Source organism: Amblyomma americanum, chromosome 5 (genome assembly GCF_052857255.1).
Source record: "Amblyomma americanum isolate KBUSLIRL-KWMA chromosome 5, ASM5285725v1, whole genome shotgun sequence".
Lineage (NCBI taxonomy): Eukaryota > Metazoa > Arthropoda > Arachnida > Ixodida > Ixodidae > Amblyomma > Amblyomma americanum.
This window is the reverse complement of record NC_135501.1, coordinates 180259984-180277768: the sequence shown is the minus strand read 5'-3', so window position 1 is coordinate 180277768 and position 17785 is coordinate 180259984. Positions and strand designations below refer to the sequence as shown.

General features: G+C 46.2%; 1 protein-coding gene and 1 pseudogene across 3 annotated transcripts in view; both read left to right on the top strand.

The window, feature by feature from the left end:
- LOC144133107 (iris-like) overlaps nucleotides 1–17785 on the top strand; it is a 38715-nt gene that overhangs the window by 12901 nt on the left and 8029 nt on the right. The window contains exon 2 of one of the 3 annotated variants that reach the window (XM_077665963.1): nucleotides 15165–16486. The exons of 1 other annotated variant lie outside the window; for it this stretch is intronic. In XM_077665963.1, coding sequence (XP_077522089.1) covers nucleotides 15177–16304 — 1128 coding nt within the window. In that variant the 5' untranslated portion in view covers nucleotides 15165–15176 and the 3' untranslated portion in view covers nucleotides 16305–16486. Of the gene's footprint in view, nucleotides 1–9139; nucleotides 10369–15164; nucleotides 16487–17785 lie in introns of those variants that run through there. One more of the 3 variants, XM_077665965.1, reaches the window with a different exon arrangement.
- LOC144134418 (iris pseudogene) lies at nucleotides 481–6328 on the top strand (annotated as a pseudogene).

The following is a 17785-nucleotide window of genomic DNA, read 5'->3' as shown; positions in this document are numbered from 1 at the left end:
TTAGTCGCTCCCAAGGTCGAAGTCGGGAATGAACTGTGAGTTAATTGCTTCCAGGGGTTAGTTCATAGCGATTGCGACGGAAGGCTTCGCTTGCATGTATGTATATGCATATATGGAAATATATATGCAGTATGGTGCATATATTTACAAATCAGATATGTCATGCGCCGGCTGAACTTATACACTGGGACCGCTCAGGTCATCCACGTCGTAATAGGCCGTTGCTTCAGCCAAAATTCGGATTTAACGGCGCCTTGGTGCGTTAAACCCCACAAACGACAGACCACAACCTCGGACTGCTGGGGCTGGTGACCGTGAGAACTCTGAATTTCCAAGACTATGGCCGCTACCCAGATGTCACCGCAACCACCCCTACACAGGGTATCTTTGAATGACTATTAAGTAATTCTGATTAAGTTTCACGTTACACAATTTATGGCGGCGTCATCTATAACCTTTACCCCCTTTTCTTACACAGTCATGGCTGCGGGCGACATTTTCCCCGGCATAAATGGCGCCTCTATGACCGTCGGCAGCACAGTGTGTAACAGCTGGAAACCATTGGCCAACCTTTGGCTAAGGCGAATATTATTCTGGTTGGCAGGATGACTGATGAACCTTGCAATGGTCATTTCGATTAAGTGACGAACAGTAACTGCAGGACTGCGAAGAGGGCTGGCAGTGAAGCTATAGAAGAGGAAGGAAAGAGGAGGGAAGAGGGTATATAGTCTGGAGAATTCTCTTTCCTTCCCTTTTCCTTCCCACAAAATCTGAATTAGCAAGCCTAACGTACAGTCGAGGACAAGTCCCTGACCATGTGCTTCGAATGCGAAGTCCATAACTCCATTTTTAGCCGCCGGCTGGAGACCACACTTGTGGCGATGAAATAACAGGAGTCTGACTTTCACCTCCACAAGTGTGGTCTCCGGCCGGTGGCTGATAATAAAGCAGTCGGCTTCGTTTACAGAGCACGCAGTCCGGAGACTTTTGTCCCCGACTGTAAATTGTTCCACCTGGCCTCCCCGACTTTCTTTCCTCGCAGCTCTCTCTTAAATTGTAGCTGCCCAGATGGCGCTACCTTTGCCTTACTATCGCTTCTTCCTACCTGCCATTTTCCCTGCTTCGTATTATTTCGTATTTTTCCTCTGCCTTTTTTATAGCGTCAACCATTTCACATCCGTTGAAGCTTCACGGTTTAGGTTCAGCGCCTATGCCCGCCTCCTTTAAGCATCACCCATAGCTTCTTCTTCGTCATCATCATTACGTTCACTGGAAGCTTCCACCTCTCCTCCTTGGACTTCAGTACAAGTGAAATGACATTGAAAAAGTCGAGATACGCGCTGCCGGGAACAGTTCATCTTTCCTTGTGGCTTAAGCGTGTCCTCGTTCCGAAGTGGACACGCTGCCTACGACACCGGAAGAACCTGTCTCCATGGCTCGACGTGCGTCATAGCAATTATCGCTGGAAAACACTTGTTTGCTCTGTTGAAAGCTGCTTCTCCGTCTGCCAGGTATCGCGTCGTGGGCGGCCTGTACAATTTATTGAAATCTTCGGTGTAAGCTGCTCATAAAGACTGAAGGCCACGACTAGAGGACCATGCTCCCTCTCTGCTGTGTCCACAGAGCCATATTCCATAGGCGTAGCGTGAGCTCGGCAGTTTGCGTCTGTATTTTCCGAAACCCAAGTACCGAATTCTCCTTATGCGGAAATTGCATGTGGACCGATATATAATTGTGCCGAATGGTCTTTGTAATGAGAAGCATCTACCAAGAATCACTATAGTGAGAATTGTTTCCTCGGCCAGGGTGTCACTATAGTGATTCTTGGTAGATGCTTCTCATTACAAAGAATTTTTTCCTCGGCAAGGGTGTCCGATATGTAAACACAAGGACATTGAAGCCGACATTCATCACTTACTGTGGGACTGCCCAGTTCTCAAGCCTACAAGGATCCGGCACCTGATGGTAGCAGGTCTTTCACCAAGCAACCCTGCTTCATACATTGCCTGGACGCAGGGACCGTACCATCGTTCTCCACTGGACTTCATCAAATCAGCTAACCTTTTTCCATTCATTTAATGTTTACTACATCATTCATCACACCTTCACCTATCATTGATGCCCAGGGGCAATAAATTTCGCTTAAAAAAAGAATCACTATAGCATGTAATCCTCTATCTAAAGGATCAAGGCCGCACCAGTGCTTACATATATAGCCATATATATGAACCCTCTCCACCCGTTGCCGCTATTTATTATGCCGTTTGACGTCTTACTTTATTTTGACCGCACATCATAGTTATCCTAAACTCAAGGCAGCTTTAACAATGTTGGCTCACTTTCTCGACTTACCAGCAGAGAAACTGATGGTGTAACCGATGACTGACCGTGCTGATTTATCCTTCATCACTGAGTGATCTACTAGTATTTCCTTGGTCCAGGAGGGAAAGCTGCATAGTCAGGTTCATAGAAGCAACGTGAAGGGAAGGCAAGTATTCTGATTTTTTTCCCCATCATTACCGACTTGGAGACTTTGTCCTCAGCTTCTCTTAAGACCTGTAGAAGCAACTCGTTGCACGAAATGGTCACAGTGAAAACGCCTTCTACTCGCCGCTTATCATTACCGCTGATCTTTCCGAGGCTCATGGGAACACTGCCATTGAATTGTCTGCTGTTCTGCACGTCAACAGTAACGAGATGCATAGCCAATTTTGAGCCGCCGCGGTGGCTCAGTAGTTATGGCGCTCGGCTGCTGACCCGAAAGAGACGGGTTCGATCCCGGCCGCGGTGGTCGAAATTCGATGGAGACGGAGTTCTAGAGGCCCGTGTACTGTGCGATGTCAGTGCACGTTAAAGAACCCCAGGTGGTAGAAATTTACGGGGCCCTTCACTACAGCGTCCCTCATAGCCTGAGCCGCTTTGGGAGGTTAAATCCCCATAAACAATAAGCCAAACTTAGCCAATATTGCGTGTTCATTTCAAATATTAGTTCTTCTACCGATAACTATAAACTTCACATCGCTAACCACATCTATGCCGAAGAGATGATTCCAGTCCTGAACAGCTGCCTGTCCCTACTTCAAGGCAGCTACGGAAATACGATCGAATCTGTCGACTTCAGGAAGGACTTCAAGAATGTTCCGCAGCGAATCAACGCCTGTATAGAACAAGTTACATGATCAAAGATAACTAGCCTTCTTTCAGGGGAAGCGAAAGCAACTTCACCGTCATAGTACTTGTAAATGATAACTGAAATACACCTGATTAATGGTACCTGAATGAAATATAAAGTCCGCATCACCACTTTTGCTTCTAGCTGTTTTTACTGTGGTAGCTGTGTAGGACGCTTTCTTTGCAGTGAACTGCTTTGTAGTGTTCTCTTATCCGAGAATTCCATTGCTAATCTTGTAGCAAAAGATAATGTGCCCCACATGATTTTGAGCTATGAGGTAATTCATGTGAAGCTCGTATTGGTTGACGTCTAAGAGTGCAATCAGTGGGCACGTAGTAATACATGTGGCTCCACCAGGGGACACACATGGTTTCACTATCCCTTCTTTGCATCGGTGGAAGACGCGAAGGTTGAGAGTTTTTCCATATTAGCCGATCATACTTTGATCGTGTTTTTGAGCAAAGTAATTCACCACCGTATGTTGTGCTGATCGCAGATCATGAGTTGTTATTTGCATTACTTCAGAGCATATGTATGCATCAATATTTTTTTCCCATATGCGGACTGCAGTCGACAAGATTTGTCCGCATTTTCCAAGGCCCGTGCACAACACAAAGACCTTGTTCTTACAGCTCCGTCGACCGCAAAGGGCCAACTTGGAATATTTTATTTAAACAAATTTAAACAACAGTTACCCAAAATCCCTGCGCCTGAAAAGTCACCGATCGGAAAGGCTAGCCCAGCACCTTCGCATGTATGGGCAGCAGATGTGGCCTGTCTCTGCCCTTTGCCCCTTTTCTACATGCTGCCACAGTGAGTTTCAGCTTACAAGCCTCCGGCCCCAGAATGTTTTGGTGAAAACCCTTGTCGTACTAACCCTGTAATACGCGTACGCTTATTATGTGACATGTCTGCTGAGCCTAATGATCCCCAGGATGTCGCTATTTTTGTCTTCCTTTTGTGCATTCAAATCTTTCCTCGCATGTCTGATTCGTCGGTGTGTGTGTGTGTGTGTGTGTGTGTGTGTGTGTGTGTGTGTGTGTGTGTGTGTGTGTGTGTGTGTGTGTGTGTGTGTGTGTGTGTGTGTGTGTGTGTGTGTGTGTGTGTGTGTGTGTGTGTGTGTGTGTGTGTGTGTGTGTGTGTGTGTGTGTGTGTGTGTGTGTGTGTGTGTGTGTGTGTGTGTGTGTGTGTGTGTGTGTGTGTGTGTGTGTGTGTGTGTGTGTGTGTGTGTGTGTGTGTGTGTGTGTGTGTGTGTGTGTGTGTGTGTGTGTGTGTGTGTGTGTGTGTGTGTGTGTGTGTGTGTGTGTGTGTGTGTGCGTGCGTGCGTGCGTGCGTGCGTGCGTGCGTGCGTGCGTGCGTGTCATAACGAAGGCAGTTCCCCTCATTGACACAATAAAGACTAATTATATGCCACTTCCAGAAGAAAACCGCAAGGCAATTGTCTTTGATGTGGTTTTATATCATAGGCATGCCAGCGAGCAACTAAACGTGTTTTATGGTTGCATGTAGTGAATACTTTCCTTAATTCAACAGTGAAATCCTCGGAGCCGAGTTTACACAAGAAGGTGAAACGAAGACAAAGATTTTTGACGAGTTTCCTTCGTTACAGGTACCGAATGAAACAATGGCCACCAACCCACTCGGAGACATGGTCCTTAGCTTCTGCCTAGACCTGTACAAGCAGCTGGTCTCGCAAAATGACCACAGTGGGAACATCTTTTACTCGCCGTTCAGCATTTCCGCAGCCCTTTCAATGACCCTGGCTGGAGCCCGAAACAACACCGCCAAGGAATTGTCCGCTGTTCTGCACGTCAACAGTGACGAAATACACAACCAGTTTTTGAAGGTTCTTGCAAATCTTCGTGCTTCGAGTGATAACGTGAAACTTCACATTGCTAACAGGATCTACGCTGAAGCAACGATCCCAGTCCTAGACAGTTACCAGTCTCTTATTCAAGGCAGCTACGGAACTACAATTGAGTCCATCGACTTTAGAAACGACTACGAGAATACTCGGCACAAAATCAACGCCTGGGTTGAGGAGGTCACGGAATCAAAGATAACGGGTCTTCTGCCCAGGGGAAGCTTAAGCGACTTCACTACAATGGTCCTTGTGAATGCCATATACATGAAAGGCTACTGGAAGTCGCCGTTTGACCCCAGCGAGACACATCTTTCACATTTCTACTTAAACTCGAAGAACAAGAAAGAAGTAGACATGATGTACAGGAGGCAAGCTTACAAGATGTGCGACGACGAAGAACTTGGAATCGCGGCTGTCGAGGTCCCTTACCGAGGCGACATTGCATCCATGGTCGTGCTTCTGCCCAACGACGTCGAGGGACTATCTAGGCTTGAGGAGCTTTTGACAGCTCCAAAGCTTGCGAACCTATTGAAAACTCTTCGAAGCAACATTGACGTTGAGCTGTATCTGCCTAAGTTTAAGCTGGAGCAGACAGTTGGACTCAATGGAACTTTACAAGCAATGGGGATTAAGGATCTGTTCACTTCGAAAGCTGACTTGTCTGCCGTCACAGACAGGAAGAGCTTGGCTGCTTCTGAGGTGATCCACAAGGCTCTTGTTGAAGTCGATGAAGAAGGCACAGAAGCTGCCGCTGCGACAGCTGTGACAGTGGTGGACGGCTGCATGCCACGTGCACCGCAAGTCACCTACAAATTTGTTGCGGATCGACCATTTATGTTTCTCATTCGCAGTCACGACCCGGAAGTCGTACTTTTTATGGGCTCTGTTCGCGAACTGTAAAAGAACCGAGAATGATTCTACTCTGTGCAGAGCTTATGTGTTTATTTTTTTCCGTGGGATATCTCCGGCGACGTCGGTACAGTATTTTGGTGCAAAACCACTACTTCACGAGGTCGAACCGGCTCGTGTGATGCTTGACCTTGAGGGTGACCTTGGGCAGACCATAAACAAATAAATAAATAAATCTACAGATGAATGTTTTTGACTACGTTCGAGTCAGTGCAAAAGAACGAATTTGTGCTACGTAGAAAACGACGATGAACCGGCAGTAGTGCGGCAGTGGGAGCGCTAGGCCAGCCTCTCGGACATATACGAGACGATTTTGCTAGGCTCAGAACATCTGGATTAGTGCTTTCACACTAATTAATATAGTCTATACTATCCTGTCTTTCTATCCCCTCTTACAACTCTCCTTCTATCTGCACGTGGTAGCGAGTGTGGCTCGGCTTGAGCCAGTGAGCAGGCCTGTGCACTTTCCTTTCTTTCTTCCTGGCAGCAACAGACAGACAGACAGACGTGCTTAGCAAAATGCTAATCCACCAACCATTTTCTTTTTCTAATACAATAGTAGTGTTTGTGGAAACAGAATAAAAAGCTCGAAGCAATAAAAATTAGCATTTACTGGCATGTTGAACTGCTGTGTGCAGCATAATCTGCAGAAACCGATCTCCAAGTCAGCGACTGTATTTGGACCTCCGGTACGGGTGCAGGCAACAAAACACGCGGAATGCTATCCATTCGACAGTCGGTTGGCACTCATTACGATACTGGTGTTTAGACTGGGCAGGGTTTGAATACATGCCGTCGTCTTCTTTACATCAGTACCGAAACACTCCAACGAATCTTTTAGATGTGGGGCGATCGGCAGAAAAAAGTCTTTCGATGTTTACTTTATTTCACCGCCCAGTCTTATAGTCCCTGCTGGAATGAGTGTAAAACAGGACGCTTGGCACAGTTCAGTTGGCATCGTAACACAGCTCCTTGTTGAGATGAGTGCCGTTACGAGTGGTATACCTGTGCGCTACTCGCCGTTGGGGAAGTCACACGTATTGAGTCGAAATATAGGAACTACTATGTTGCACTGAGCACGATGCTGAATCCACCGTTGACAGATGCCTTCGTAAACGGTGACAACAGGAGCAGTCTGCTTGGCTCGTTTGTTCACATGAATGAGCTTGCACAACCGGCAACATTGACGGAAACATCGAGAGGCCATGTACAATGTACAGGCAGCGCGACAAGTATTGTAACACAGAGGGACCTCGCGTATAGAACTGGAAAATTTCAAAGAAACTTTGTTCTATTCTGCATTAAGCTTTCTTAAATTATGCTCTGTTCTCGTGTTCTAGTCAGTTCTGTCTTCATCCTTTTGGTAAGAAAGTCGCTCACTAGAATGAAAACCACACTATAAAATTTATTACCGATTTGACTTCGTTACACGATATCTGCATCAAGGAATTCTCTGGTACGGTCGGGACACTTGACTGTCCAGGTGGTTCACTCGAGTCGACAGGAATTGCAGCAGTTGTCAGCCATCTGTCTGCCGCTAATCAAGTTTCTTTAAAATAATGTGTAACGGAACTAAACCAAACGTTTTGAAGGCTTCGTATAAGAGCGCCCCGGATAGTTTGCTGGAATTGTAATTAGCGCGCACCATGTCTGTAGCCTTTCCAGTTCATTGTTACTGCCACGTGTATTAAAATCTTGAAGGCACCTCTCTACCAATTTACTTTTTCGAGCCGCTGTTGCACGAATGACACTCATCGACAGCAACCCTGTTTCTTTGTGTGCATTTTCATCACCTTGAATGTGATCTGCACCAGCACAGGAGCTTCATTACTACAATTGTGCAGTGTTGAGGATGGAACACTGCTATAGCAAAGGGTGCACCGCGACACATTGTTAAAATAATTCAAACGTGCCTAATGCCTGCGGTTGGCAAAAACGGTATGCTCCTATGGCATGGACACAAAATGCGGGTCAGTCAACCACTACTCGCGCTTCTCCACAAGGCCTACAAAAACAAAGGCATTCAAAAATGAGTACACTGTAGTCGGATACGACACAAGAACAAAGCGGATTTTCTCTGTCAACCCCGCTTCCAGCCAATGCCGTCGGCTATTTTATCATGAGCCTACTAGCATGACAATGCAAGGAGCACCGTGACAATACAGAGAGGGGGCTATCTCCTACCATAGAAGGGGGAGGTTGTTCCCTTTCATCGGTCACTCCCTGCATTACCATGCTAGCTGGCTCATGATAATCGGCCGACGGCATTGGCTGGAATGGGGCCGCTTGACGAGGAAAAACCGCGTCGTTTTTTAGGTGGATCTGATTATAATAGTTTCCTCTTTGCATCCTCTTTAGGCTTGCAAACTTTTTTGTTTATAATGTCTCAACGGTAAAACCAGCATATAAACTTTCCCGAGGGAGTATGACGTCACCGTTCTCGTATGCTGTGACAAAGAGCTCCAGGCGGCCCTTTTAATATACCAAAGTAATCTTTGTTAACGCGGTAGACCATACGCCCAACTGCATAACAAGGCCTTAGTTTATAAAGGGACACGCAAATGAAGCTTGGCTTGAATCGATACATTACTGCATTAAAATAGCAATAAGACCACTCTCATCGAGAATGGTTTCTTATATGCTAAGGAAGGCCAGAAAACGAAACATAGGTGTCAGTATCACCGGCCTATTTCGCAAGTATTCTGCGTGCGTGGACAATGATTCCACTGCTTGGATTCCAGAGGGTATACAACACCACCACTCATTTCAAAACGGCGGCAACCAATCCTCCGTGCGGACCTCACGAGTTTGAGTCGAGGAGCGGAAAAAAATTTAATTTTCGCAGCCTTAAGCGTTTTTTTTTTGCATCCGCGCCATCGTTACATACCCGGAAAGCGCTAGGTAATCAATTTTTACTTACAACAACAATTGTATGTGATTGACCTCAATGTTCCTTTATATACATGTGAACGGGAGAATGGAAGCTCTTCAAGAAGCCCGTCCGTGCTTATTGAATTCAGGTGGGCTAGGGGAAGGCGCGAAACAGAATCGCTGCCACTTACCCACACTGTTATACGTGGATAAGTTTGAAGTGTTTCTATCTTCAAGAAAAATCTTCAAAATGTATCTCGTTAAACGTTCATACCATATTGTACCCTGTCCTCTTTCATGAGGTCATGCACCTTTTCTCGCAGATAACGGAAACCATGGCCGCCAACCCTCTCGGGGAATCGCTCCTCAGTTTCTCCATCGACCTCTACAAACAGCTCATCTCAGAGAGCAGCCGCAGTGGGAATGTCTTCTACTCCCCTTTCAGCATTTCTGCCGCGCTCTCCATGGCTCTAGCAGGTGCACGGAACACCACTGCCAAGCAACTCACCGAAGTCCTGCACGTCAACAGCGATGACATCCACAAGCACTTCTCTAGCTTCTTCTCCCAGCTGTCCGGGTTCTCCCCTGATGTCAAGCTCCACGTGGCCAATCGGATGTACGCTGACCGGGCATTCCCCGTCCTGGACACCTACCTCTCCCTTCTGCGGGACTCCTATGGCGCCACGATGGAGTCTGTTGACTTCCAGAGTAACTACGAGAAAGTCCGACAGGAGGTCAATGCCTGGGTAGAGAAGGTCACCGAATCAAAGATTAAAAATCTTCTTCCCGAAGGAACCTTAGACGCCTCAACCGTCCTAATCCTTGTGAATGCCATCTACTTCAAGGGCCTCTGGAGCTCTCAGTTCGATCCAGAGTCGACCCATCGTTCTCATTTTCATCTGGATTCGAAGAACAAGAAAGAAGTCGAGATGATGTACCAACAGAGTGACTACAAGATGAGTCGCAGTGATGATCTCGAGGTCACAGCTTTGGAGATACCGTACCGAGGGGGAAAAACCTCCATGGTTGTCATTCTGCCTGACAGCGTCGAGGGACTGTCCAAACTCGAGGATAGTTTGACCGCTTCTAACCTTTCCAACCTTCTGAAGAACTTCCGGAACGGCTCTGACATCGAACTGTACCTTCCAAAGTTCAAGCTTGAGCAGGCAATTTACCTGAAGGAAACATTGAAGGCCATGGGAATTAAGGACTTCTTCACAGCGGCGGCGGAGCTCAGGGGAATCAGCGACAGGAGAAATCTGGTGGTTTCCGAAGTTATCCACAAGGCCTTCGTGGAAGTCAACGAAGAAGGCACCGAAGCTGCGGCAGCCACTGCCGTTGTGATGTTTGATACACTTCTGATGACCACTCGATTTGTTGTCGATCGCCCATTCATGTTCCTCATTCGCAGTCTCGATCCTGAGCTCGTGCTTTTCATGGGGTCCGTTCGTCAGCTTTGAGCAGCGGAATGAAATAAAGTAGCAACATAGTGTCACATCGCTGCTTGCTTCAGTCTTTGTAGTAGTTTAGTAAAATGGCTTGACAAAGTGAATACGTGTACGTGTATTTATGCCTGAAAACAGGTTTTCGACTTCCACAGTTTAAACAAAAAAATGCGACATATTTTGGGTAGTTCTCTGGCTTCATGTCACCGAGTCATCTTGACCTAAATGTAGGCGTTTATTTCTGGTGCATTGAACGGTCTGTAAACAGAGGCGCTTATAATTATGCCTTGTTATCATATTATATAGTTATTTACTGGCAATGGATACGGTGGGATTTCTTTCTGCCTGACAGCATATTTCACCGCAGAGAATTCAATCTACGGACATCACTAAATATTGGTCACTGGAAGCATAAATCAACCTTATCACGAGAACTCTATCAATGCCATTTTATTCATAAAAGCATCTTTGCAAAGCCCCCGTGCGGACACAACATCTGAAAATTACAATCACACCTCAGAATCTTCTCTCAGTCCTCGGGACATGCGCTATTCTGCTCATGGAGGTCCATCCCAAAAGACTACCTCCTTTGCCTCAAGCAAAAACGCAGGAGTGTCAGAGTAGCTGCTTGGACGAGTTAGTTGGTCATGACGAAACTGATAGCGCCTGAAGAACTAGGACGCAGCAGTGTGGACAACACATGCACTGGCTTTTAGATTAGTTAGCGCTTATTTTGTCCAATTCGTTCCTCCCTTGTGTGACGACGCTACAAGTTGCATTTCGGCAAAGGGGTGCTCCATTCCACACATATCCTAAGCCTACCTACCTCCTATGAAAAGCCCACTTCTCTTCACTTAGCTGCAATATGAGTTTGCATTCATAGACGACCTTTTCACAAAGTGGAGCTGCTACAAACAATATGAATCCCTCTAATCTTTCCAAAACCTACTTTCTACACGTGATAGCGACTGTGGCTCAGCTTGAGCCAGCGGGCAGGCCTGTGCACTTTCCGTTCCATTTTTCGTGGCAACAACAGAAGAAGAAGAAAACCTCAACAGCTGCTTTGAAAAGCTTGCAGATCGGACTGGCCCACTGCCACACACACCTTAGGGAACTTCCCCGCCGACGTGACGCACGCCTTGGACAAAGACCGCCAGACGTACACTGTCTTCGGATTATTGGACTCATCTCAAAAAGGCACGCTAAGGAACGCCTGCTGTCGCCCTTGGCGTACGTGAGAGAAGAGAAGGTTCTTTGTGTTATCTCAAACGTTATGTTATCTGAAACCACACCCCGTCATATTAACAAACCAAAGTCATTCCAAATAAAATTTGATTTATCAGTCAGTGTTTCATAGCATTTTTAAGCAGCGTCTTTGCGACTTCGAGGCAAACGACGTACTTGAAACTATTGAGCTACAGATCCGGGAGTATTTTTCTGCTATCTTGCCCTCATAAGCACAAGCCGTTCTCGGCTGTATCTCGCGAATCACGGTGCGAATCAACGCGGTTCGTTACAAGTGACACCTGACGCCTTCTCTTGGTCTCAAACTGAACTTCCTACACCTATAGTTGTGCCCTATGGCCTGGTATGTCGTCAAAACGCTTACTAATTTTTCGACACATGTGGACGCTTCAAAATCTACGACTGCGTACATTGAGACCTCATCATAGCATTTGAGGTCTGGCACTTTCAAGCTTGGTGTATTCATTGCAACGTCTCTCTCTCCTTTTGTGTATTTCTTGTTTGGAATACGCATCGAAGAGGCCCGATTGCTTGCGAATTTGAGGTCATTGAGCTCACTTCGCAAATGTTCTAGCCTTCTCTGGTAAATTTACTGTCCTGTACGTGGCGTTGCGTATTTCTGTCCTGCATTTTTGGTGCCATTTCGCTTTGTTGTCATTTTTTTGAGCTGCACACAATTCGCGCCCTCGACAGAGATGAAAGGGTGTTAAAATGGCCACTTAATTGGCTGGGTCCTGTTCTCGCTTGGTGCAGAAAGAGTGACAATACTGCAATGAATAGATTACTGTAGAGAACAGACCTTAACACTAAAATCAATGATACAAAAGTATTCAGACTTTTGCATTAGGCACAAGAGCTGTTTTAAAAACGTAAGTTCGGGTATCATAGTCTGAAATTTCTATTTCCGCGAGATTAGAGCAACAGTGACGCGTGAGGAAAAGAGGGTGTAAAAAAAAACGCGTATAATAACATAACGGCTTTGTTCGTAAGACAGCAGAAATGAAAGACAAGATTGTAAGAGATGATAATAAAATCCCACATGTAGAGTAAAAATTAGCAGTGCGCTTAAGCTTCGCCTTAAGAGAAGACGCGACAGCACTTTCTACTTTTTGCTCTTTCCATTATTTTCTTCTCATTTCACGGCGATTACCAATCCACAATCAAATTCCCGATCGCGGGCATTGATTACAATCACCAATCACTATCTAGGTTGCACTGCACGACATACTACGCCACTATATACTCATAGGCATACACTACTTTTGCTTCAGTACAATGGAGCACCAAAACACCGTCTTTTCATTCTGCGCAATTTCTGACACCTAATTAGCAAATTTATATTTGCTTTTTAATTAATATAACATCAGTACACATCCCAAACACACATTACTAAGTCATACACAGCACAACGCGTTCAGCGGATGCCCTCTACTACGCTTGAACCAACGACCCTTTGTGGCCTACGCTTTGCGTACCCGCCTGGCATGCAAGGGCGAAAGTTCGAACCTCCATCCGGCTATTTTATTTTTGTATATTCCAATTTCAGGAATTCTAGCATCATTTTTGACTGACGACGGGCGACGCCGAGTTTTCAGCTGAACGTGCTCCTCAAGCTATCGCGTAATATAAATATAGAGTAGTCGTGCTTAAAATTGTGAGACGCTTTAGTTTAACTTAATTATTTCAGGATTTGCAACATAGATCAGCAGTATTTGACATTCAGTAGTTCACTTGCCATATTATAAAGACTATTATGAGGTTTGACACAAAAATATTTTAGTATATTCCCTCCTTCTTTGTTCTATCACACGCAAATAAATGTCATTTCACACCGGAACCTTTGCCCAACTCGTGCGTTCACTGTTCATGCCAAAACTCAGGAACGGTATCGGGTACCACAATCGAAACGTTGCACCGCATAAATAAGAATGGCCAATACTTAGGTGAACTATTCTAGACTGAGCAGTGCTTAAGTGATAGGTAAGCAGAGGTAAAATAAAATATACATTTCTTTCTAACAGGAACACAGATGGCTACACTCAACACTGAGCGTGGTTACTTCGTTTCGAAGCACCCATTAACTTAGATAATAGCTCTACTGGCCTCTTTTGAGTAGCTACTTCGATTCATTGCGCATAAAATCGCATTGGAGTGCCTCTGTGTTTCTTTGTGAAAGAATAGCTGCCAATATCCGGCGAAATGTATTTTTGTTGCAGACACTGCTAAACCATGGCCACCAACTCGCTTCAAGACACGCTCCTCAACTTCTCTCTCGACCTGTACAAGAAGCTGCTCGTTAAAGACGGTCAGCGTAGTAATGTTGTCTACTCTCCGTTAAGCACAGCTGCCGCTCTTTGAATGGTTCTCGCTGGAGCTCGCAACGATAGAGTCAAGCAACTGTCCACCGCCTTGCACGTCGATGTGACAGAGGACCGCTTGCATGACCTGCTTCGCGTTGCACTCGCCAGGATTCGCAATTGCGGCTTCCGAGTTGAGCTTCGCGTCGCGAGCCGTTTTTACACGGATACGTCGTTTCCTATTCTCGACAGCTACCTGAACTTTCTCAAGAGTCACTACGGCTCCGAGTTGAAATCGGTGGACTTTAAGAGTTAACACCGTGACAATGAAGAGAGGGGGCTATCTCCGACCATGGAAGGAGGAGGTTATACCCTTTCATTGGTCACTCCCTGCATTACCATGCTAGCAGGCTCATGATACTCGGCCGACGCCATTGGCTGGAAGGGGGCCACTTGACGAGGAAAAACCGCTTCGTTTTTTAGTTGGATCTGAGTATAATAGTTTCCTCTATGCGTCCTCTTTAGGCTTGCAAACTTTTTTGTTTATAATGTCTGAACGGTAAAACCAGCATAGAATCTTTCCCGCGGGAGTATGACTTCACCGTTCTCGTATGCTGTGACAAAGAGCTCCAGGCGGCCCTTTTAATATACCAAGGTAACCTTTGTTAACGCGGTAGACCATACGCCCAACTGCATAACAAGGCCTTAGTTTATAAAGGGACACGTAAATAGAGCTTGGTTTGAATTGATACATTACGGCATAAAAATGGCAAAAAGACCACTCTCATCGAGAACGGTTTCTTATATGCTAAGGAAGGCCAGAAAACGAAACATAGGTGTCAGTATCACTGGCCTATTTCGCAAGTATTCTGCGTGCGTGGACAATGATTTCACTGCTTGGATTCCAGAGGGTATACAACACCACCACTCATTTCAAAACGGCGGCAACGAATCCTCCGTGCGGACCTCACGAGTTTGAGTCGAGGAGCGGAAAAAATTTTAATTTTCACAGCCTTAAGTGTTTTTTTTTTGCATCCGCGCCATCGTTACATACCCGGAAAGCGCTAGGTAATCAGTTTTTACTTACAACAACAATTGTATGTGATTGACCTCAATGTTCCTTTATATACATGTGAACGGGAGAATGGGAGCTCTTCAAGAAGCCCGTCCGTGCTTACTGAATTCAGGTGGGCTAGGGGAAGGCGCGAGACAGAATCGCTGCCACTTACCCACATTGTTATACGTGGATAAGTTTGAAGTGTTTTTATCTTGAAGAAAAATCTTCAAAATGTATCTCGTTAAACGTTCATACAATATTGTACCCTGTCCTCTTTCATGAGGTCATGCACCTTTTCTCGCAGATAACGGAAACCATGGCCGCCAACCCTCTCGGGGAATCGCTCCTCAGCTTCTCCATCGACCTCTACAAACAGCTCATCTCAGAGAGCGGCAGCAGTGGGAATGTCTTCTGCTCCCCCTTCAGCATTTCTGCCGCGCTCTCCATGGCTCTAGCAGGTGCACGGAACACCACTGCCAAGCAACTCACCGAAGTCCTGCACGTCAACAGCGATGACATCCACAAGCACTTCTCTAGCTTCTTCTCCCAGCTGTCCGGGTTCTCCCCTGATGTCAAGCTCCACGTGGCCAATCGGATGTACGCTGACCGGGCATTCCCCGTCCTGGACACCTACCTCTCCCTTCTGCGGGACTCCTACGGCGCCACGATTGAGCCTGTTGACTTCCAGAGAAACTACGAGAAAGTCCGACAGGAGGTCAATGCCTGGGTAGAGAAGGTCACCGAATCAAAGATTAAAAATCATCTTCCCGAAGGAACCTTAGACGCCTCAACCGTCCTAATCCTTGTGAATGCCATCTACTTCAAGGGCCTCTGGAGCTCTCAGTTCGATCCAAAGTCGACCCATCGTTCTCATTTTCATCTGGATTCGAAGAACAAGAAAGAAGTCGAGATGATGTACCAACAGAGTGACTACAAGATGAGTCGCAGTGATGATCTCGAGGTCACAGCTTTGGAGATACCGTACCAAGGTGGAAAAACCTCCATGGTTGTCCTTCTGCCTGACAGCGTCGAGGGACTGTCCGAACTCGAGGATAGTTTGACCACTTCTAACCTTTCCGACCTTCTGAAGAACTTCCGGAACGGCTCTGACGTCGAACTGTACCTTCCAAAGTTCAAGCTAGAACAGGCAATTGACCTGAAGGAAACGATGAAGGCCATGGGAATTAAGGACTTCTTCACGGCGGCGGCGGACCTCAGGGGTATCAGCGACAAGAGAAATCTGGTGGCTTCGGAAGTTATCCACAAGGCCTTCGTGGAAGTCAACGAAGAAGGCACCGAAGCTGCGGCAGCCACTGCCGTTGTGATGATGTGTTACTCACTTCCGATGACCACTCGATTTGTTGTCGATCGCCCATTCATGTTCCTCATTCGCAGTCTCGATCCTGAGCTCGTGCTTTTTATGGGGTCCGTTCGTCAGCTTTGAGCAACGGAATGAAATAAAGTAGCTACATAGTTTTACATCGCTGCTTGCTGCAGTCTGTGTAGTACTGTAGTAAAATCGCTTGACAAAGTGAATACGTGTACGTGTATTGATGCCTGCAAAACGATTTATGACTTCCGTAGTTTAAACAAATAAATGCGATATTTTTTGGGTAGTTCTCTGGCTTCATGTCGCCAAGTCATCTTGCGGTGTACTTAAATGGATGCGTTTACTTCTGGTGCATTTAACGGTCGGTAAATAGAGGTGCTGATAATTAGGCCTTGTTATCATTATATATCATTATTTACTGGCAATGGATACGGTGGGATTTCTTTTTGTCTGACAGCATATTTCACCGCAGAGAATCCAATATAGGGACATGACTAACTATTGGTCACTGGAAACATACATCAACCTTATCACGAGAACTCTATCAATGCCATTTCATTCATAAAAGCAGCTTTGCAAAGCACCCTTGCGGACACAACATATGAAAATTACAATCACACCTCAGAATCTTCTCTCAGTCCTCGGGACATGCGCTATTCTGCTCATGGAGGTCCATCCCAAAAGACTACCTCCTTTGCCTCAAGCAAAAACGCAGGAGTGTCAGAGTAGCTGTTTGGACGAGTTAGTTGGTCATGACGAAACTGATAGCGCCTGAAGAACTAGGACGCAGCAGTGTGGACAACACATGCACTAGCTTTTAGATTAGTTAGCGCTTATTTTGTCCAATTCGTTCCTCCCTTGTGTGACGACGCTACAAGATGCATTTCGGCAAAGGGGTGCTCCATTCCACACATATCCTAAGCCTACCTACCTCCCATGAAAAGCCCACTTCTGTTCACTAAGCTGCAATATGAGTTTGCATTCATAGACGACCTTTTCACAAAGTGGAGCTGCTACAAACAATATGAATCCCTCTAATCTTTCCAAAACCTACTTTCTACACGTGATAGCGAATGTGGCTCAGCTTGAGCCAGCGGGCAGGCCTGTGCACTTTCCTTTTCATTTTTCCTGGCAACAACAAAAGAAGAAAACCTGAACAGCTGCTTTGAAAAGCTTGCAGATCGGACTGACCCACTGCCACACACATCTTAGGGAACTTCCCCGCCGACGTGACACACGCCTTGGACACAGACCGCCAGACGTACGTCTTCGGATTATTCGACTCATCTCAAAAAGGCAGGCTAAGGAACGCCTGCTGTCGTCCTTGGCGGACGTGAGAGAAGAGAAGATTCTTGGTTTTATCTCAAACGTTATTTTATCTGAAACCACTGTGATGACCGCCCATAATGCGCAGGTCACCACGGGACGGAGAGGCAAAGAGACACCGTATGGCTCAGTTTAAACAAACAGATATATTCAATAATTACACATGATTAAGATTATACATCAGAGGCTGGGGCGTCCGAGCTTACGTGCCGACGACTTCATGGGGACGATGGAGCGGCTCCGGAGTTGAGCTCGAACGGTTGCTGGCA